Source organism: Paramormyrops kingsleyae, chromosome 19 (genome assembly GCF_048594095.1).
Source record: "Paramormyrops kingsleyae isolate MSU_618 chromosome 19, PKINGS_0.4, whole genome shotgun sequence".
Lineage (NCBI taxonomy): Eukaryota > Metazoa > Chordata > Actinopteri > Osteoglossiformes > Mormyridae > Paramormyrops > Paramormyrops kingsleyae.
Window position 1 is genome coordinate 16,648,495 of NC_132815.1, and position 17,542 is coordinate 16,666,036.

Consider the following 17,542-nt stretch of genomic DNA (forward strand, 5'->3'; position numbering starts at 1 on the left):
TGCATAATAATCACAAAAAGGCATTAGAATACCCATCTATTTTCCAGTCAGGATCACCAAGTGGCCTGGAACCTGTCCCAAGTAACACAAGGCTCCAGGCAGGGGATACCGGGGAGGGCGTAATGGTCCATTACAGGCTACACACACACTAACTGTTAGGCTTTAGACTGTAAGGAAACCAGACTTGTCCAAAATCCTCCCAATTCAGGGAGGATATGCAAACTCCACACAGAACAGGGATGGAACTCAGCCCCACTGTGTAGCAGCAGTTCTACCCACTAAACCACTGTGCCGCATTTTGTATTTGACAAAAACTAAATGACACATAATACGTATTTGTCAGCAAATAAAAACGGTAGCAAAGTTAAAGAGGCCAAATGAGTGACTCCAGTTTTTCAACCAAAACTGCATTTCAGATATGGTTTCTTACTTTCCCATCATGGTCCTCTGAAATAGATTATTATTCCCTGCGTGTATTTCTGGGTTCGATTGCTCTTGCCTCTTTCACAGGGAAACGCGGACGAACACGTGGGCAAGGCAGGGCATGTAAACGTCCATTTTTAAACGTTGTTTAGCTTTAATGCCTTTGAAAATTCAGGCAAGTACATTTATAGAGATTGATTCAGTTTTTATATATATATAAATAAAGTTTCGGTCGTACAATGGAAAATAATGGCGAGCGATTCGTGGAGGATCAGTATATAATAAAAGAAGATGACTTCGTGGTTTTGCGACGTGGTGATGTTTATAAAGCTGTGCAAATCCAAAAGAAAAGGTAAGTTAACAACAAGTGTTAAGTTTGTATTTAACCAGCTGGTTTTATTGGCTTTGAGCTTTGCCGATAAAGTCATGTTTTTTACGTATTATTTCGTTAGGATGTGACTGTCTGGTAAGTTGGTAGGTAGAAAAACGCACTGAAAACCACTTTGTGTCTTTTCCGTGTTCTGTAAGATTATTACTTACTGCATGTGTAAGTACTTGTAAAATTTAATCTATCCTGTCAGTTTTCTCACAGTGGTCGATATTGTCATTTAGCTGCTAAGTCAGACTCATTTTTGATTTGCGTTTCGCAAACTAATCTACTTGAAGTATTTGTATTAGCATGGGTCTTGAACGTATCCTTATTTTACTGCATTCCTCCGATTGATTTGTTGATGGTTATGTTCTTGTATAGCCCTCTGTTTTGCTGATAGACTTAAGTGTGGCCAATTAACCCTAGACGTTTATCGGATGTCTTTAATCGCATTATGAAGTAGCTTGGCGCTGATATCAATATCTATCTATGCGGTGTCTAGGAAGATAATTTTCGAAAAGCAGTGGTTTTTCCTTGACAACGCCATTGGGGAGCTGTACGGGACCACGTTTGATGTGGTGTCGGGCGGATCGCTGCACCCCCGGAAGGCGAAACGGGCAGAGGTGTCTGCAGGTATTCAAGATCATCTCACCGTATAAGGACACATATGCGCAGACGTTTGTGTACCGTGCCCCATATGACTGCCATGAAATGCCAATTCACCGGGGCCACATTACAGTATAGAATAAAGTAAAGATGAATTAAAATGTATAACTAGAAATAGCACCCCCTTTATCATTCATACCCGTCAACCAATAATACATCTAACATACAAACAAAAATATTTACAGTGAATAATATACACCTCTGTTTGCATGTGTACGTACCACAGCTGTACAGATTATACATACATGCAAATACATATGCGTACCTATTGCACAAGACCACAACATCAACTACTCTTCACAACATCGGCAGCAATGGCAAACAAACATATATAGATGCATATTTCTGCTACTGAAGAGGGCCACTGTGTCACTGTGCCTGTTGTAGTGCCCGTGTCCTTTAACGTGGTTCAGTTTAATCTCATTCAACGTTCATGTTTCTTTGCAGAAATCAAGGAAGCCGGCATGGATAACAGGAACATTGTTGATGATGGGAAGTCTCAGAAGCTCACAAGAGATGATATCGAGACCTTAAAGGAACAAGGCTTGAAGGGGCAGGTACACACAGACTGCTTTTTCTAATGACCAGGGGCCTGTACTATGAAGCGCGGTTACTGGCTTATTGGAGTGACTTGTCAGATTTAAGGTACCACAGTTTAAATGGGCGGTCCGGCTACACTACTGATAGGTCCCCCCTCAATGAATTTTGCCAGCTGGGGTGGGGTTCCCCTCAGTTTCGATGACCAGGGGGCTGAAGCAAATTTCAAGGGGGTTCAAATCCATTATTTTGCTATGTGGCTGTCCACCAGATTTTGGTTGGCTGCTGCTGAGGCAGATATGAATGAATGAAATTTCTGCTTGTTTGTCTCTAGGAAATTGTGCAGCAGCTTGTAGAGAACAGTACAACATTCAGGGATAAAACAGAGTTTGCACAGGAGAAATACATCAAGAAGAAGAAGAAGAAGTGAGTGTTGTTTCTTTGCATGAGCGAGGGCCCTTAGCATTTAGCGTGAGCTGCTACAGAGCTTCTGTGCTGTTTTTTTTTTGTTTCCGCAGGTACGAAAGTGCTATAACCATACTAAAGCCTTCTGCTCGCATCATGGCCCTGATGTACCACGGCAGGGAACCTGGAAAAATATGGTACGTGTGCCGAAGCGGGAGGGTGTGTGAATTTCAGAGCAGTGAGAAGCAGGCTGTTGTCCAGCTCAGCCTGCCTTGCTAGGTTTGGTTATGCATTTGTTTGGAGGTCATGCTGCTAGTTTGGTAACGGGGACAACTTTGATAGCTAGCAGTTTAGCATTAGCATGTTTGGAAGCTGTTCTATACCTTCATTTTGGCCATATAAACATTGAATAAATTGGAAACGATACAAATGCAGAATTATGGTACAAGATAAGTTAACTACTAAGAACTTTAGCTTGGAAAAGTGCTGCCAGGGTGTATCAGAAGTGCTCTAAACCTCAAATCGCATCAGCAGATTGAGACAGAACATGCAGCCAAGGCACTGATATCTCCCAAGAGAGAACCTAGTAAGGAACTAAGCCTAAGTGGAAAAAGACAAAAGAGTGTCTACTAGCAAAGCACCCTGTTGCAAGTTAGCAGGAGAGGATCAGTGCTGGGGAATGAGGTTAGTTCTGGGGGAAAATGTCGAGGTGTTCTCAAAAGATATGAGTCTAAAGTTGCTTCTTAAAGCTTGTGAGGGACTCTGTCGACTGGGTGGAGTTGGGTAGCTCACTTCACCGCCTGTCATACCTCTAGTATGGCAATTGATGGAACCACCATTTGCCTGTTGATCATCAAAGACACGGTGGGTCATAAGGCCTGGTCATATATCCCTTAGTGTCGCTGGGCTGGGTTTCTGCTCCTCGGTGTCTGGGCTGTGATCGTAACCTGAAATTATATCTCCAGGTCATAAGAAACAGAGAAAAGTATATAAGGAAAGTGTGCCTGATGATAAACACACAAGAGTCAACCAGAACAAAAGTCATTTGTCAGGAATGAGCATTTTACTGTGTCAGACTATAATAGTACATTTTAATAAGTAATATTAAGCCTGGATAAGAAGGCTGGACTGTCCATGATTAAATAGTAAGTACAAACCAGCAGGCGGACCAAAATAGCCTCATTCATTTTAACTTTAATATTCCAAGCCATGAATATTTGATCACATCTCTCATAATGCAGTACTTTGTAATCCTGTTTTCATACATTGGGTCTTTCCTTCCCCTTTTCCACCGATGCACTGCAGGTGCTGGTGCCTAATTTGGAACCATTCTGTGCTTTTTCCACTGCCAATCATCTGTTGCCGCACCCGAAAAGCTAGCTCCGGCACAGCACCACAGAATAGCTTGTCTGAAAATGCGAACCTGTGATGTTGCCGTGTGGGGAGGGGTTACAGTGCGCCGTAAACATTAGCGGAGCTGCACTTATTTCCAGTGTTGGATGTTTTGATTCATGATAGCGTTTGCGGAAAACGTGAAGAAATTAAAGCAGAGCTGGAGGAAGCAGGCTACATTCGTAATACGGAGCAAATTATTATTAATGAAAAAAGACGATCAAAACTATAAAAAACAAAAAGTGATGCAGGATGGAAAAAGTTTTAAGATGCCCCACTTCTGTATTCATTGCTGAAAGCCAGCCTCCAAAGTGTGTAGCGCATTCCCTTTGGGTACACGCAAAAGAAAATTGGTGTTCGCTAGGGCTGGGCAATATCATATCGATATTATATCGCACATGTGCAATAATCACCAGGGCTTCAGATGAGACAAAGCATTTGGCCGGACGCCAGCTTTTCGGTGCTATATGGCCATTTAGTCACGCCCATAATTTGGTAAGAAGATTATTAGTATGGCCCTAGTGCTCGCGATGTAGACAAATTTAGCCAATTGACTCTGGTGCAGCTGAATTTTTGGATGAACTGCATCTGATGGGCTTATGTCCCTCCAATGGCTTGCTTGTGGTTATTCCCAACCAGCTGATGATGCTTGTCTACTGTACAATTGGGAAAAATGCAGCAAATAATAATAAATAGTGATAAATATTAATTAGCACTGCTTTGTAATATAGCCACCTAATGTTTCATTAAAAAGAATGTTTCAACTAATGCTTAAGAACCAACGCTTAAGTTAGCATTAGCCAAAACATTCTCCAGCTGAAACAGTCCTCTACCTGGTGTGTGTGTGTGTGTGTGTGTGTGTGTGTGTGTGTCTCCCGCCCCCCCCCTCCCCCCCAGCCAGAATGTTTAGATTCAACCCACCTGCCACATTCATTATTAGCCTATTATTATTAGTCTGCTGGGTTTAAACCACCAATAAAACATTTTTACTCAGTCACTGGAATCCAAACTTGGCAAACTATGTAGTTTTAATGATGGTTCTTTGAGTTATCTAGTATATGTGGGGGGAGGGAAATCAGTCAAAAATTTACCGCTGCTACATTTGCATAAGCTCTACATGCACTCTCCCAGACAATCATAATCATTTTTGTCTTGATTGCTGGACTCATTAATTGGCCGCTTGATGCGTATGTGAGAAATTAACCAAAAATTGTTCACAGAAAAGTGAAGCGGTCAAGAAAAGACATTCATCTTTCGCTATATGGAAATATTTTGTTTTCCATAGAGGTGACATTGAGCAAAAGCAAAGCACTTTGTGTCCGGTGGCCCAACTCAAGGTGACACCACCAATTTGTTTGATAGACTCTGTTTGGTAGATAATTTCTATTTGGCTGAGTAGTTTTCAGCTCCTAAATATAGCAAAAACTTGCAATGTGAACTTTTCCCAATATCATTCAGCCCTAAAGCACACGGTACATAACAAAATAAATATTATTTTGTTCTTTACATTTGTTATTATTAATAATAATTAGGGATGGGCTGATCCACATTTTTCAGTTCTGATCTGATTCCGATACACAACTGCCCATATCGATACAGAGTACGATACAAGAGCTCTTTTTACTTTAATATATATATATATATATATATATATATATATATATATATATATATATATATATATATATATATATATATATATACTTTTAAATTACTTTTAAGCTAGTAAAGACAAATGGAAAAAATGAATGCCAAAAAATCTTTGACTAGGCTTCTAGAAACATACAAAAAATACTGTTTCACCTCAGTTTGTGCATCTTGTTCTAGGTGTGTTTGAGGCATTTTGCAGTTCAATTTGAATATCTTCCAAGAGAGTATTCGCAAGTGGCCAATACTTAAAATCCCCACAATTTTTCTCCCACCAGCACCAGCGTCACTTAGACCTCACGTATCACAAGCTGTAGCGTGTGTGTGCAAAACAGCCCAAGCTAATGACTCCCAAATCATCCCAAATGATTATATTCTATAAGATGATGTGGCTAGGTGACAGAGCTAACCTTTGTTTTGCCAGAAATTTTATTGATATACAGTCATATAAAGTGATCTCACATTATTGGCTGAATCCATCAAACCCAAATGTCTTCATTTAAGATGTATTTGTATTGCAGTCATCCTCTGATATTTAATTTCTGCTGTGCATTACTGACAGACGGTTGCATTTTCATACACTATTAATGTGAAGTGCTTCCACAGAACTGATGCTTTCGCTGTTTATTTGGATTCCCATCCGCTATGGTCTGCCTTGCTTCCTCCATGTTGCAGAGGAATCGAGAAGGAAAATTTGAATCTATGCTTTTTAATAATCTAGTAATCAAGTAATTGCGACAGTTCTACTTTGGTTTAATGTTTACTCCCTGTTTTTCTGGGCCTGCCCACGGGTCCCTCCCCCCAGCTACCTGCGATACGACACGCTGGCCCAGATGCTGACCCTGGGGAACGTCCACGCCGGCAGCAAGGTCCTTGTGTTCGAGACGTGTGCGGGCCTGGTGCTGGGGGCAGTCATGGAGAGAATGGGAGGTACGGTACCTCAGGCCTTTGTACAGTTACCCTGACAGTGATGGAGGTGATAAGCACTGGAAGATGCCGGAAACAGTCATGGGTCTCTGCATGTGACACTGAGCAGGTGTCACCTTTCACAAGCTTATTACTATTAAGTGGCAGTTCTCAGTTTGTCGTGCAGCATTTAATGCTAAGTTCACTCTACAAGGTTTTAGCCCAGATTTGTTCCGCGTGACGTCCATGTTAGGCCCCGCAAGCTATGGCGGTGTGAAAGCGTCTATTTCCACAGACTGGGGTCTTGTGAACTCCAAAAAGATCCCTGTCATCCATTTGATAACTCCCCGTAGCATAAAAACGCAAAGCTACTAGGAGCTGGAGAAGTGGAAGTACAGCACGGTTTCTCTCATTTCCAAGCATGATGGCGGGTCCAACCTTCCCACTGTGGTATATGACACATTCTTTTGAAAATCTCTACCACCAGGACAACTCACTGTCGCTTTAAAAAAATCACTTGGGTTCAACCTGTCTCAAATTTTCCTACATGAGACTGTTACCTCCAATCCCATCCAGCAAATAAATGTAGCCATGTTGTCAGTAAATCTGAAACAGACCTAACATAAACACAGGGTGGTTTAAATGTGACTGCTAATCCAATTTTATACCAGGTTTAAATTCACTGGTGCAACAGACTTGAATTTAATCTAGGTTTAGGTGGAAACTAAACTAAGATTACCAAAGGTTTAGGTTTTACCGGGGTTGACTGTAAACTGAATTTAAACTAGGTTGGTTGCAGCCCAGCCTTAGAGAATTAATATCTCCCTTAAAAACAGGCTGTTTCCTTTGTTAGCTGTTCTGCGTTTGACTTTCAGGTTCAGCTTTGCAAGCCTTCGTACGATGGCTTCTCGTGTCCATGCTGTGTGCTGTATCCTCGTGTGTCTGAAGCCAGATACTGTGTTACCTGACACTCTGGTTCTTGCTCTCGGCCCGGCCAGGCTACGGTTCCGTGATCCAGATGTACCCCGGGGGTGGCCCGGCTCGTGCGGCCACCGACAGCTTCGGCTTCCCGCCGCGGTTCCAGCAGACGCTACACGAGTTCCCACTGTGTAAAGTAAATGCCCTGCTGGCCGGGACGCTCTCGCTGGACGAAGAGGCGAAAGGCGCCGCGGGGGAGGCCAGCAGTCAGCCCGGTGCGGCGCTGGGGGACCGGGAAGAGGGCAGAGCTGAGGACATGGAGACCAGAGCCACAGAGCCTGAGAGCGAGAACAAGGAGAAGGAGAGAGCCAAGGAGAGCAAGGTAAGTCCCCCTGACCATAGCGATTTGTGATGTCAAGTTTCATTTATAAACAAGGGGTAAACGGCAAGCAGTGACGTCAGTGCAGATGACTCAACCTTCAAAGGGTGAACCTCCCTCTTCTAGGTCGCAGTGAGATTTTTACCAGTTTGGGCACAAACGCTTGCACTAAAGTTTTATGCAAAGCAGCAATTTTAAAGATTAATACAAGTTTTAATGTTAGCAATTTCATATGAAAGTTATATATTTTTCTGAAATTTTTAATGTTAAAGTGAAAGCTAAAGTAACTTGTAGTAATAAGTCAGTGTTTCAGCTTTTGTTCTTAAGGTTGTCAGCACCTGATTGTGTTATGATGATCACCTGCTATGCCATAAAACTGTTTTGTAATGCCCTGTTAATCACAGGCCCAGGAGAAGAAGGCCAAAATGGAGGAGAGGAGAAAGAAACTGAGTGCTGCTGCCGCCCTGCTGGAAGGGAGGAATGCCGACGGGTAAGTGTTTGTATGTTCGCAGCAATGCAATGCGGTGACCTTGTTGCTTTTCCTTGACCTTTCATCTGCCTGATACTAGAACCTGAAGCCTGTAGATTATGAATAAAGTCTAACCTTGAAAGTAGCTGCACTCCTTGACCAATAAGCAGTTTTAGTGTAATGTTTATGCTTGCTGCTAGACCGGCGGCTCCGTTATCATCAGGTGTTGTTCTTCTTTTATTAGTTTGTTGTTTATGATTGCTGCCTCACTGTGTTGATGGTGCTGCTGTCCTCAGGTTGTTGTTTATTTGTTTGCTGTTTATGTTTGCTGCCAGACCGTGCTGTGGCCTGTATTACGAAGCGGGGTTACTGGCTTATCGGGGTAACTTGTCAGATTTACGGTACCACAGTTTAAATGGACTTCATATTCGCTCACTTACATTTTGCCCAGACTACCTTAAATCCAGCAAATTACCCCGATAAGCCAGTAACCGCGCTTCGTAGTACAGGCCACAGATGGCTCTGCCCTCCACAGATTGTTGTTTATTTGTTTGCTGTTTATGTTCGCTGCCAGACAATGCTCTCAGCTCCACCCTCCACAGATTTCTGTTCTGTTCGTTTGCTGTTTATGTTTGCTGCCAGACCGTGCTGATGGGTCTGCCCTCCACAGATTGTTGTTTATTTGTTTGCTGTTTATGTTCGCTGCCAGACAATGCTCTCAGCTCCACCCTCCACAGATTTCTGTTCTGTTCGTTTGCTGTTTATGTTTGCTGCCAGACCGTGCTGATGGCTCTGCCCTCCACAGATTGTTGTTTATTTGTTTGCTGTTTATGTTCGCTGCCAGACAATGCTCTCAGCTCCACCCTCCACCGATTTTTGTTCTGTTCGTTTGCTGTTTATGTTTGCTGCCAGACCGTGCTGATGGCTCTGCCCTCCACAGATTGTTGTTTATTTGTTTGCTGTTTATGTTCGCTGCCAGACAATGCTCTCAGCTCCACCCTCCACCGATTTTTGTTCTGTTCGTTTGCTGTTTGTTCACTACCAGGCCACGCTGATGGCTCTGCCCTCCACAGATTGCTGTTCATTGTTTGTTTGCTGTTTATGTTCGCTGCCAGACCATGCTGACGGCTGCGCTCTTCCCCAGGCTGTTGATCGCCAGCCGGTTCCAGCCCTGCTCCGTCCTGCTCAGCCTCCTGAAGCTCGTCGCCCCCTCCAGGCCCTTCGTTGTGTACTGCCAGTACAGAGAGGTAATTTGGGCAACGCCTGGGCACCTTTTTCACCTGCTGTCACCGCGTGGCTTTTTCATCTTCTGGAGTTTTTTCTGGTTTAATCCACAGCCGTTGATTGAGTGCTACAGCAAACTACGGGAGCTGGGGGGAGTGATAAACCTCAGGCTGTCCGAGACGTGGCTCAGGCAGTACCAGGTAACGCAGTGCCTCGTGTCCTAGTGCACTTACATGTCTGCTCATGCCCACTTACACTTCTTTCCTGATTTAATGTGCCAATTAGCATATAGTGGTTAACAGTGGTGCACCAATGTAGAAATTTTGGCTGATTTAGAATGTATTTTTGTCTACTTCTAGCAATATGGATAACCTCTAAACTCCACAAGTTTGTAGTGAAACTGACTTGAAAACATGTAGCGACCACATCACATACTGCAGGCTGTGAGACATCAGCGAGGTAGCGTCAACTTGGGAGACTGTAGCAAGGTTCTAAGTGGCGAATGAGCCGACAGAATCCCTCTTCAATGCAGCCATCTACAGTGTTTTAGCAATGTGTTTTACTATGGTGCTGGCAACTTTGAATATTGACTGAAGTCTAAATGTACTCCAAGACTGAAGCATTGGACAGATGGTTAATGTTGAGATTTGGTGACGCTCTTTGTATCAGGAAGCACCCCAACCATTATACATGAGTAGCCATATCAAAGCCCATGTGCGTATTAAAGGTGTGGCTTGGTTCTGGGCCCATTTAACGCTGCTTTGGGTTTGTGTTGAAGGTGCTGCCCAACAGAACTCACCCGGTGCTGCTGATGAGCGGGGCCGGAGGGTACCTTCTAAGCGGGACCACCATCGAATGTGACCCATCTCCCGCATCGGGGAGCCAGAGACCCGACGAGCCGACAGCAAAGAGGAGGAAACTTCATGCCTCCGAGGGTTGATGTCCCGTTACGTTTTATTTTGTGTGAGAGTAATTATTTATTATCGATTTGGTTCTTAAGTGAAAGCTCCCTTGTCTGCCTTCTCCATCGAAACAGCATTTAAAACCAAACTCTAATCATTCCGTTTATAGTCATTTCAAACCACTTTTCAAACCGTAGCGAGTGCTAAGCAGCAAGGGATTCGCTGTAAGGATGCTTCTTCTGAGGGCTGAACTCACCTGCAGACCACGGCCGTGAATTTACTTTCTTTTCCAAAGCTTAGATTATGTTTTGGTCCCAGAACAATGAATTTTATTTAATGCAAGAAAAACAGACAAGGTTAAGAACACAGTTATGTTACTAAATTGTCATGCCAGTTTTTTCTTTTGTTTTCAGAACATTAAAATAGTACACGAAACAGCCTGACCACCACTCGTTATTTAAGATGCACTGTTTGTCGATGGACAGCTGTGGGCGCCTTTGCCATCGTATTGTCACTGCTGGTTCTCTTTGGGGTCATTCTCACTCCTTTCCGTGAATCTTCTCTGCGATCTTCTGTAGCTCAATGTCCATCGCCGCCAGGTTCTCCAGCTCCTTCTCCTGGCACAGGAGAACAGAAGAACCATTTCATTTAAGCTGTGTCACACAATCAAAGAAAAATTCCATGGTGTCTAAACATTTCTGCTGCCGCCTTTGGTGGAGAATTAAGCATTAAAAATTAAAATGCATTTTAAATTTGCATTACATCAAAAGCAATGTCTTGATATCTAATGAACCGCTGATGATGTGAGGAGGGTGAAAAAACTGTAAAAAGGAGAAATGCCCAATGGCATTGTGGGAGGAGCAGGTCAAAAACCGTGAGCTAAACCAGCAGTAAAACTAATGTAAAGTCCCAGTGAGGAAGTGAGGAGCTGCAGTAGGCACATGTCTGTGGATGTTTCCCTTTCAGATATATCACTGGCTCTAAGTCTGGCCAATTAGTATGACAGCTTAAGAAAATCACAATGCAGAACCATGTGCCCTAAGATTTTAATTACACTCGGCATCACGCCTCTGGGTCCCCCCTCCTTTTTTTTCTGTTTTTTATTCCCCTTTCTTCACATTTTCCCTGTTCAAGTACATACCACTGACTCCAGAATCTGGTCTTTACTATGTTGCTTTTTGAAACACCACAAAGCAAAAGCTTCATTTAACTTTGTAGCTGTTTGGTGTTTTTTTTTTTAATGCCAATGAGGATGGCTGGCTGTAGATCTGTATTATAGCAGTGATAATTTATGTATTGTGTATAAGATTTACTGCATTTTTATGGACATACTGTTCATTTTCAATTAAAAAATCACTTTTGAAAACTGCATGTAGATGTATGACAGCAAAAAATAAGGAGCCGTTAATGGATTTCTCCTGCAAACCCATATTTTCCTATTGTTCAGCAAGTCAGGTGTCGTCCTTAAACAATATGACCTTATTGGTCGTAATATTTCCACACAAACAACATTGGTTCTAGTAAGGGTCTGCATGGTGTTACCTCCTCAGGAGTGAGAGGCCGCTGGTGTAGGCTCCTACTTTTCTGTGGCTGGAGAATCCCAGGGACCCCTGCTTTCCTGTAATTGAGGAGTTTGGCCAGTTCCACCATCTCGCTGCTCAGGTGTGGCCTGGTCTCCTGGAGGTGGTGTGGGTAGGACTCCACAGCAGCTTGTCTTCCGTCCCACCAGTCCAGGTCCACTTGATTGCCCTCCTCCATCTCTCCTCGCGCAGGGCTGTGCTTCCACCACGCAGGATGATGGTACTCCTGCTCCTCCCAAGGGGATCGCTCCTCCTCCTCCTCCTCACTCTGGCCTTCAGCCCCATCCCCCCTTTTTACAAGGTATCTGAGAACCTTTGCTTTGTCTTCTTGCAGTTCCTCTCCCTCATCTTTGTCAGATTCATCATGGTGAGGCATCTCATCCTCATAGGTATAACGTCTCTCTTCTAAATGATAATGCCTTTTACTCAGATCTTCATCACCCTTCAAGTTGTGTCGCTTATAGATGTCCTCAAGCATCTCACTTGACTGATCCTTCTTTTTCCTACTGTAATATGGCTCTTTTCTCCCATCCTCCTCACCTTCATCAGGTAGGTTTCTCCTTTCTTCCTCCTCTGAAGAATCTCCTTTTCTCCTCTGCTTATTTGGGTGGTATGTATGAGTAGGTCTCCAAATTCTCTTTGCTTTAGCTTCATCATCCTCTGAAAAGTCATGATTCCTTTCTTGCATGCTTAGCAAATCCCGGTCTTCCTCTTCAGAAGAACCACTCTTCCGCTTGTTCTTGAGGTCCTGGACTTCATGAGCTAGATTCCAGACTTGTTTTTCTTCATCTTCATCTTCCTCTGGATCTATATAGTGTTCATCTTCAGAAGAGTCTCCACTTCTTCTGTGCTTCTTGTGATGGTATCTGTGTGTTGGCTTCCATAAACGTTTCTCTCTGTCTTCAGTTTCTTCTTCTTCTGAGGCTTCATCTTCATAAGAGTCTCCACTTCTCCTGTGCTTCTTGTGATGGTATCTGTGAGTTGGTTTCCATAAACGTTTCTCTCTGTCTTCAGTTTCTTCTGATTCTTCTGAGGCTTCATCTTCAGAAGAGTCTCCACTTCTGTGCTTCTTGTGATGGTATCTGTGAGTTGGTTTCCATAAACGTTTCTCTCTGTCTTCAGTTTCTTCTGACTCTTCTGAGGCTTCATCTTCGGAAGAGTCTCCACTTCTCCTGTGCTTCTTGTGATGGTATCTGTGAGTTGGCTTCCATATGCGTTTCTCTCTGTCTTCAGTCTCACTTTCTTCTGACTCTACTGACACTCTTTCTTCAGAAGAGTCCCCACTTCTTCTGTGCTTGTTCTGATGGTAGCCATGTGCTGGTCCCCAGATTTCCTTGGTGTTTTCATCGTTGCCCTTGGTGTCTGACCTCTTTTCTTGGTCACCCCACTTTTCAGAGTGCTCTCTGCTCCTCAGATCACTGTGGTCAGATACCTCCCTGACCACTTCATCACTTTGGTGGCTGTGTTTAGATGCTTCATCATCATCATCATCATCATCATCATCATCATCTCATTGTGTGGTGATCCGTACTTCTTTCCTCAGAGCTTGTAATGGTTTCCTGGCTCCCCCCATTTTGGAGGTGGTGCTCATTCTCCTGAAGTGCCTTTAAGAAGTTCTCCGCATACTCTGCCTCCTCTGTGTCCCCTTTCGTGTCATCTCCCCTGATGTTTGTCACCTCTGCTTGCCGTCTGACCTCATCCTGCTCTTGGCTTCTCGTTCCCTCAAATGGAGCAGTTTCTTCGTCTCTTTTCTTTTCAGTTTCATGTTTTAACCCTGCAGTTGTATATTCAGACATGAATATTCAGCATTAGCCGGTGCTCAACATCTCCTTGTTAAGCTTAATGATATATTGAACTTATATGGTAATTGTAGCTAATTGCAATGAATTGAATTCGTCCATGGCTAATGGTAAATGATGTTAGACCACAAACTGAAAAACTTAGCATTTATATCCATCTGTCACGTGATTTTTTTCTCCATAACTACTTATTCATCCATTGCCCTTTATATTTTCAATACAACGTTCATTTTAAAGTTTTCTTGTGAAAGGAGGAGCCTGAGACACAGGATTTAAAGGATCAGACATGCAATTTACGCAATTAACATTATGTAGCTATTTTACAGACATTTTGGATGTTTCATTACCACATTGATGGATAAAACGTGAAGCATGTTTCTATATCCATACCTATTAGGGTTGGGGCCATTCCAGAATGCAATCATCAGTTCCAAACCAAATCAGGAAATAGAACTGGAGTTGGAATTTAAATCTTCCTGAATTTCTATATCATTTCCAATTCTGTTCTCCATAGTTTTTTTTTCCCAATCACAATCCCAGTTCCATTTCCTGATTTGGATTGGAACTGATTAATGCATTCCGGAATGGCCCCAACCCTGATACCTACACTTGAAATAATATTGTTTGCCGCAAAACACGGTATTATCTAGATTTTAGTCTGTTTTCACAGTATGCCATTCTTTTGTGCATCTTCATGCCCATAAATTGCACGAATTAACATGAACTGAAGATGAAATGAAGATCTGGCTTAACTAGGTAGACAACGATAATTCTGTTGGGACTATCACGACCAATTGCATTTTTAATGTCAAGTTGTGATAAAGTTGCTCAGTATAACCAAGGCTGGATTATAGCTGTTGAGAAGTAAAAGAATTTTGCATCGATGTGCTGTCCTGCATACTGGTTGCAGTCTATGTTTGTAATATTAAAAATAATCCAAACAACGATGAAGGTGCCTTAAGCTGATTCACACGGAGTCATTTCATAATTGCACGTTGCTTTGATCAGACTGTAAAGAAGTATATAAAATCTAAATGCCAGTGCTTATGTACTCCGTTGTTACAAGATATGTAATGGTCCTGAAAAACAGTTTTTCAAGACTGCCCTGCAGATACTATGTAATCTCAGTGGACTGCAGCAAACCTATATGTATGCACCGATTAAACACGCAGCCTGACAGCATCTTCTGCAGCTTTGCTGGAATGAGCGCAGAGACTGAACAATCAAATGCTTTAGGGCTCCAAAGACCACTGAAGGAAGCCAGTTTCTACATTGTATTTCCATGGTTGTATGTACAGTATAAGAGAGACAACACAATATTGTATGTTAATATCTTGATCAGATATTGCTTACACGTGTACCTGGGCATTCATTAGACGCTCAGCCTAGTCTTTGTAGGAACGTATGTCTGTAATGTGCTTTTTACCTCATTTTGCTTTGCGTCTTTTAGATAAAATAATTTGCGTTGTAAATGTATATGAAACACTAGCTGTGTAGTTGCAGTTATCCACAGTATGTGTTAAAGCCCTTTCAAAACGTTGCAACCTAATATATACAACTGATATAGCTATAATGTATGAAAATCGATCATTTCTATAGCAAAGGCGGACGAAACAGAAGCACGCTACTGCAAGGGTACCTGCTCTTAAGAAATCCCTGCACTGAGGATGCACCGGCGGAGCGCTCGCCTTGGAAAGAGCCTTGGACAGGACTTCAACCACGCAGCGCGTCGCCTGAAAGCAAATATGTTTCAACAAATATAATATTCGTGTAGAAATATTACTTCTGTTCGGAAGCGTCGGCATATCAGTTCATGTTACGTACCAATTCCTGTCCCGTTTTCTCTTGTCCAACAGGAAGGGATAGTTTGCCTGCAAATCATACATTTTTCACAGAACAGCTTTTATGGACACCCACATCAATTTTTGCAAAAAATAAAAAATAAATTCCCCGTTTTGAGTGCTGATCAAGTATCTAAATTACATATAGCTGAACACGAATAACAATATCAGTGTTATATAATATCAAGTACGTCGAAGTAGTTACACAACATATACATGTAAGTAGTCATCGGGTGTTTTCCGCCCTGCCAAAACATTTTCCAAATGAAAGCTGGAAAGATAACAATGAGCACTTGTTCATGAAGGATTTGCCCTTTAGTATAGAGCCGCTCGCCATGGTCCTGAAAGGCGTCCGTCTGCCGAAAAAAAGCACCCCAGTTTGAGTGAACGCCGTTTAAGCACGATTACCTACCTGCGATGAAGGTTACCGCCAGGGCTAGGACAAAAGCAACTTTCATGTTGCAAAATATTATGTCAAATTCTTCAATATAATTTTCAGTACAGTTTTTTTTTTGTTGTTAAAAAACAATATTTAAAGTCAAACCCAGGGGACCAAATTCCCTGTCGCGCCGGCAGCACCCCGACAAAACCTGCGCCCAGCGCCGCTCCGCTCAGCCCAGCCCGGCTTACTACTGCTGCCGAGACCTGTCTGCTCTGATATACCAAGGCGGGGGGCGGGGGGGCACACCAAGAGAGCCTGCCATGCTGGGGGCGGCATTTTTGTTATCGGAGGCTGCGTCACGAAGTCATCGTTATGAGAGAAACTATTCGTGCACCTCTCCTGTCCTCCATGAATTCAACATCTGCTACTTTAACTCTCACATGTGTTTGTTCCTTATGGTTTTTCTTTCCCTCTAATTCTTTTTTCATTAAATTTGTTGAGGTAATTATCTGATAAAATATTCCTTAGAGATCATGGAACGGAAATTACTAAACTACATTACTGCAAAATCTCAATTAACTAAATGTAGCTCCTTGTAAAACAATAGTGAATTGACAAAGATACTTTTCCCCAAAACATAGTATATCTGGATGTTTTCTTTCTTGTGTTTGTGTGATGTTAACATACATATGTCTGCTTTGAGAATAATTCCTGGTCTTAGAGGAATGTCTTCTGAGGAGAGGTTAGCTGAGCTGAATCTGTTCAGCCTTGAGCAAAGGAGACTAAGGAGGTACATGATCCAGGTATATAACATTTTAACAAGTCTGGATGCTGTTCAGCCAAATGGCTATTTATATATTAGTTGAAATACTAGAACTCGTGGCCATAAGTGGAAATTAGCGGGAGAACATTTTAAAATGAATTTGAGGAAGCACTTCTTTAAACAGCGTGTAGTTAGAGTATGGAATAGTCTTCCTGCTAGTGTAGTGCAAGCTAAAACCCTGGGCCCCTTTAAATCAGAGCTAGATAAGATTTTAACAACTCTGAGCTATTAGTTAAGTTCTCCCCAAACAAGCTTGATGGCCCGAATGGCCTCCTCTCGTTTGTAAATTTCTTATGTTCTTATGCAACTTACACTGCATAACCTTACAGTCTTAATATGTAAAAATAATCATTTCCCAGGTGAGTTTTGAATTTCACACTGTTAAGTAGCTTGCTGGGGTAAAAAACTGGATTTTAAATCACAATATGTTTCATATGAAAGTACAAATATTCATGTTAAGTCTGATCCAAGGGTCTCACTTACTGTCTCATTATATCAGTTTATACAGCTAAGGTTCAATAAAAGGTAATGAAAGCACTTAGTTACTCTAATTGACCAGCCCCCCCCCCCCCCAAAAGAATTGCTTATCAAATTCAGGGTCACTGCAAGCCTGGGGCATAACACAGCAAGCATAGGAAACAAGACAGGACAAACCCTAGCAGGTGTGGGGGCTATACAAAGATCCAGGGTAGGAATCGAACCCACAACCCTGCAGGAATGAAGACGCAATGATGTCCAGTATAAGTACATATACAAATAATTGGATGAGCCTTTGGATATATCCTATATTGTATATATTACACTAAATGGAACTAAAGTTAACATAAAATGTGGTTCATTGTGGCTGTTGATATACACTCACCTAAAGGATTATTAGGA

General features: G+C 42.5%; 2 protein-coding genes across 2 annotated transcripts; one reads left to right on the forward strand and one right to left on the reverse strand.

The window, feature by feature from the left end:
- Positions 1 to 503: 503 nt before the first annotated feature.
- On the forward strand, positions 504 to 10,673 carry trmt6 (tRNA methyltransferase 6 non-catalytic subunit). The gene is made up of 11 exons (XM_023800362.2): positions 504 to 775; positions 1,296 to 1,426; positions 1,907 to 2,016; positions 2,331 to 2,422; positions 2,515 to 2,598; positions 6,246 to 6,370; positions 7,345 to 7,646; positions 8,048 to 8,133; positions 9,257 to 9,359; positions 9,450 to 9,536; positions 10,115 to 10,673. The coding sequence occupies exons 1-11, from the start codon at positions 663 to 665 to the stop codon at positions 10,274 to 10,276; spliced, it is 1,395 nt and encodes a 464-aa protein (XP_023656130.2). The 5' UTR covers positions 504 to 662; the 3' UTR covers positions 10,277 to 10,673.
- Positions 10,540 to 16,099, reverse strand: chgb (chromogranin B). Its single transcript, XM_023800348.2, is given in 6 exon segments — positions 10,540 to 10,855; positions 11,781 to 13,329; positions 13,331 to 13,592; positions 15,257 to 15,350; positions 15,442 to 15,488; positions 15,871 to 16,099. Coding segments are annotated over 6 exon segments (2,076 nt in total). The 5' UTR covers positions 15,917 to 16,099; the 3' UTR covers positions 10,540 to 10,777.
- Positions 16,100 to 17,542: the final 1,443 nt, after the last annotated feature.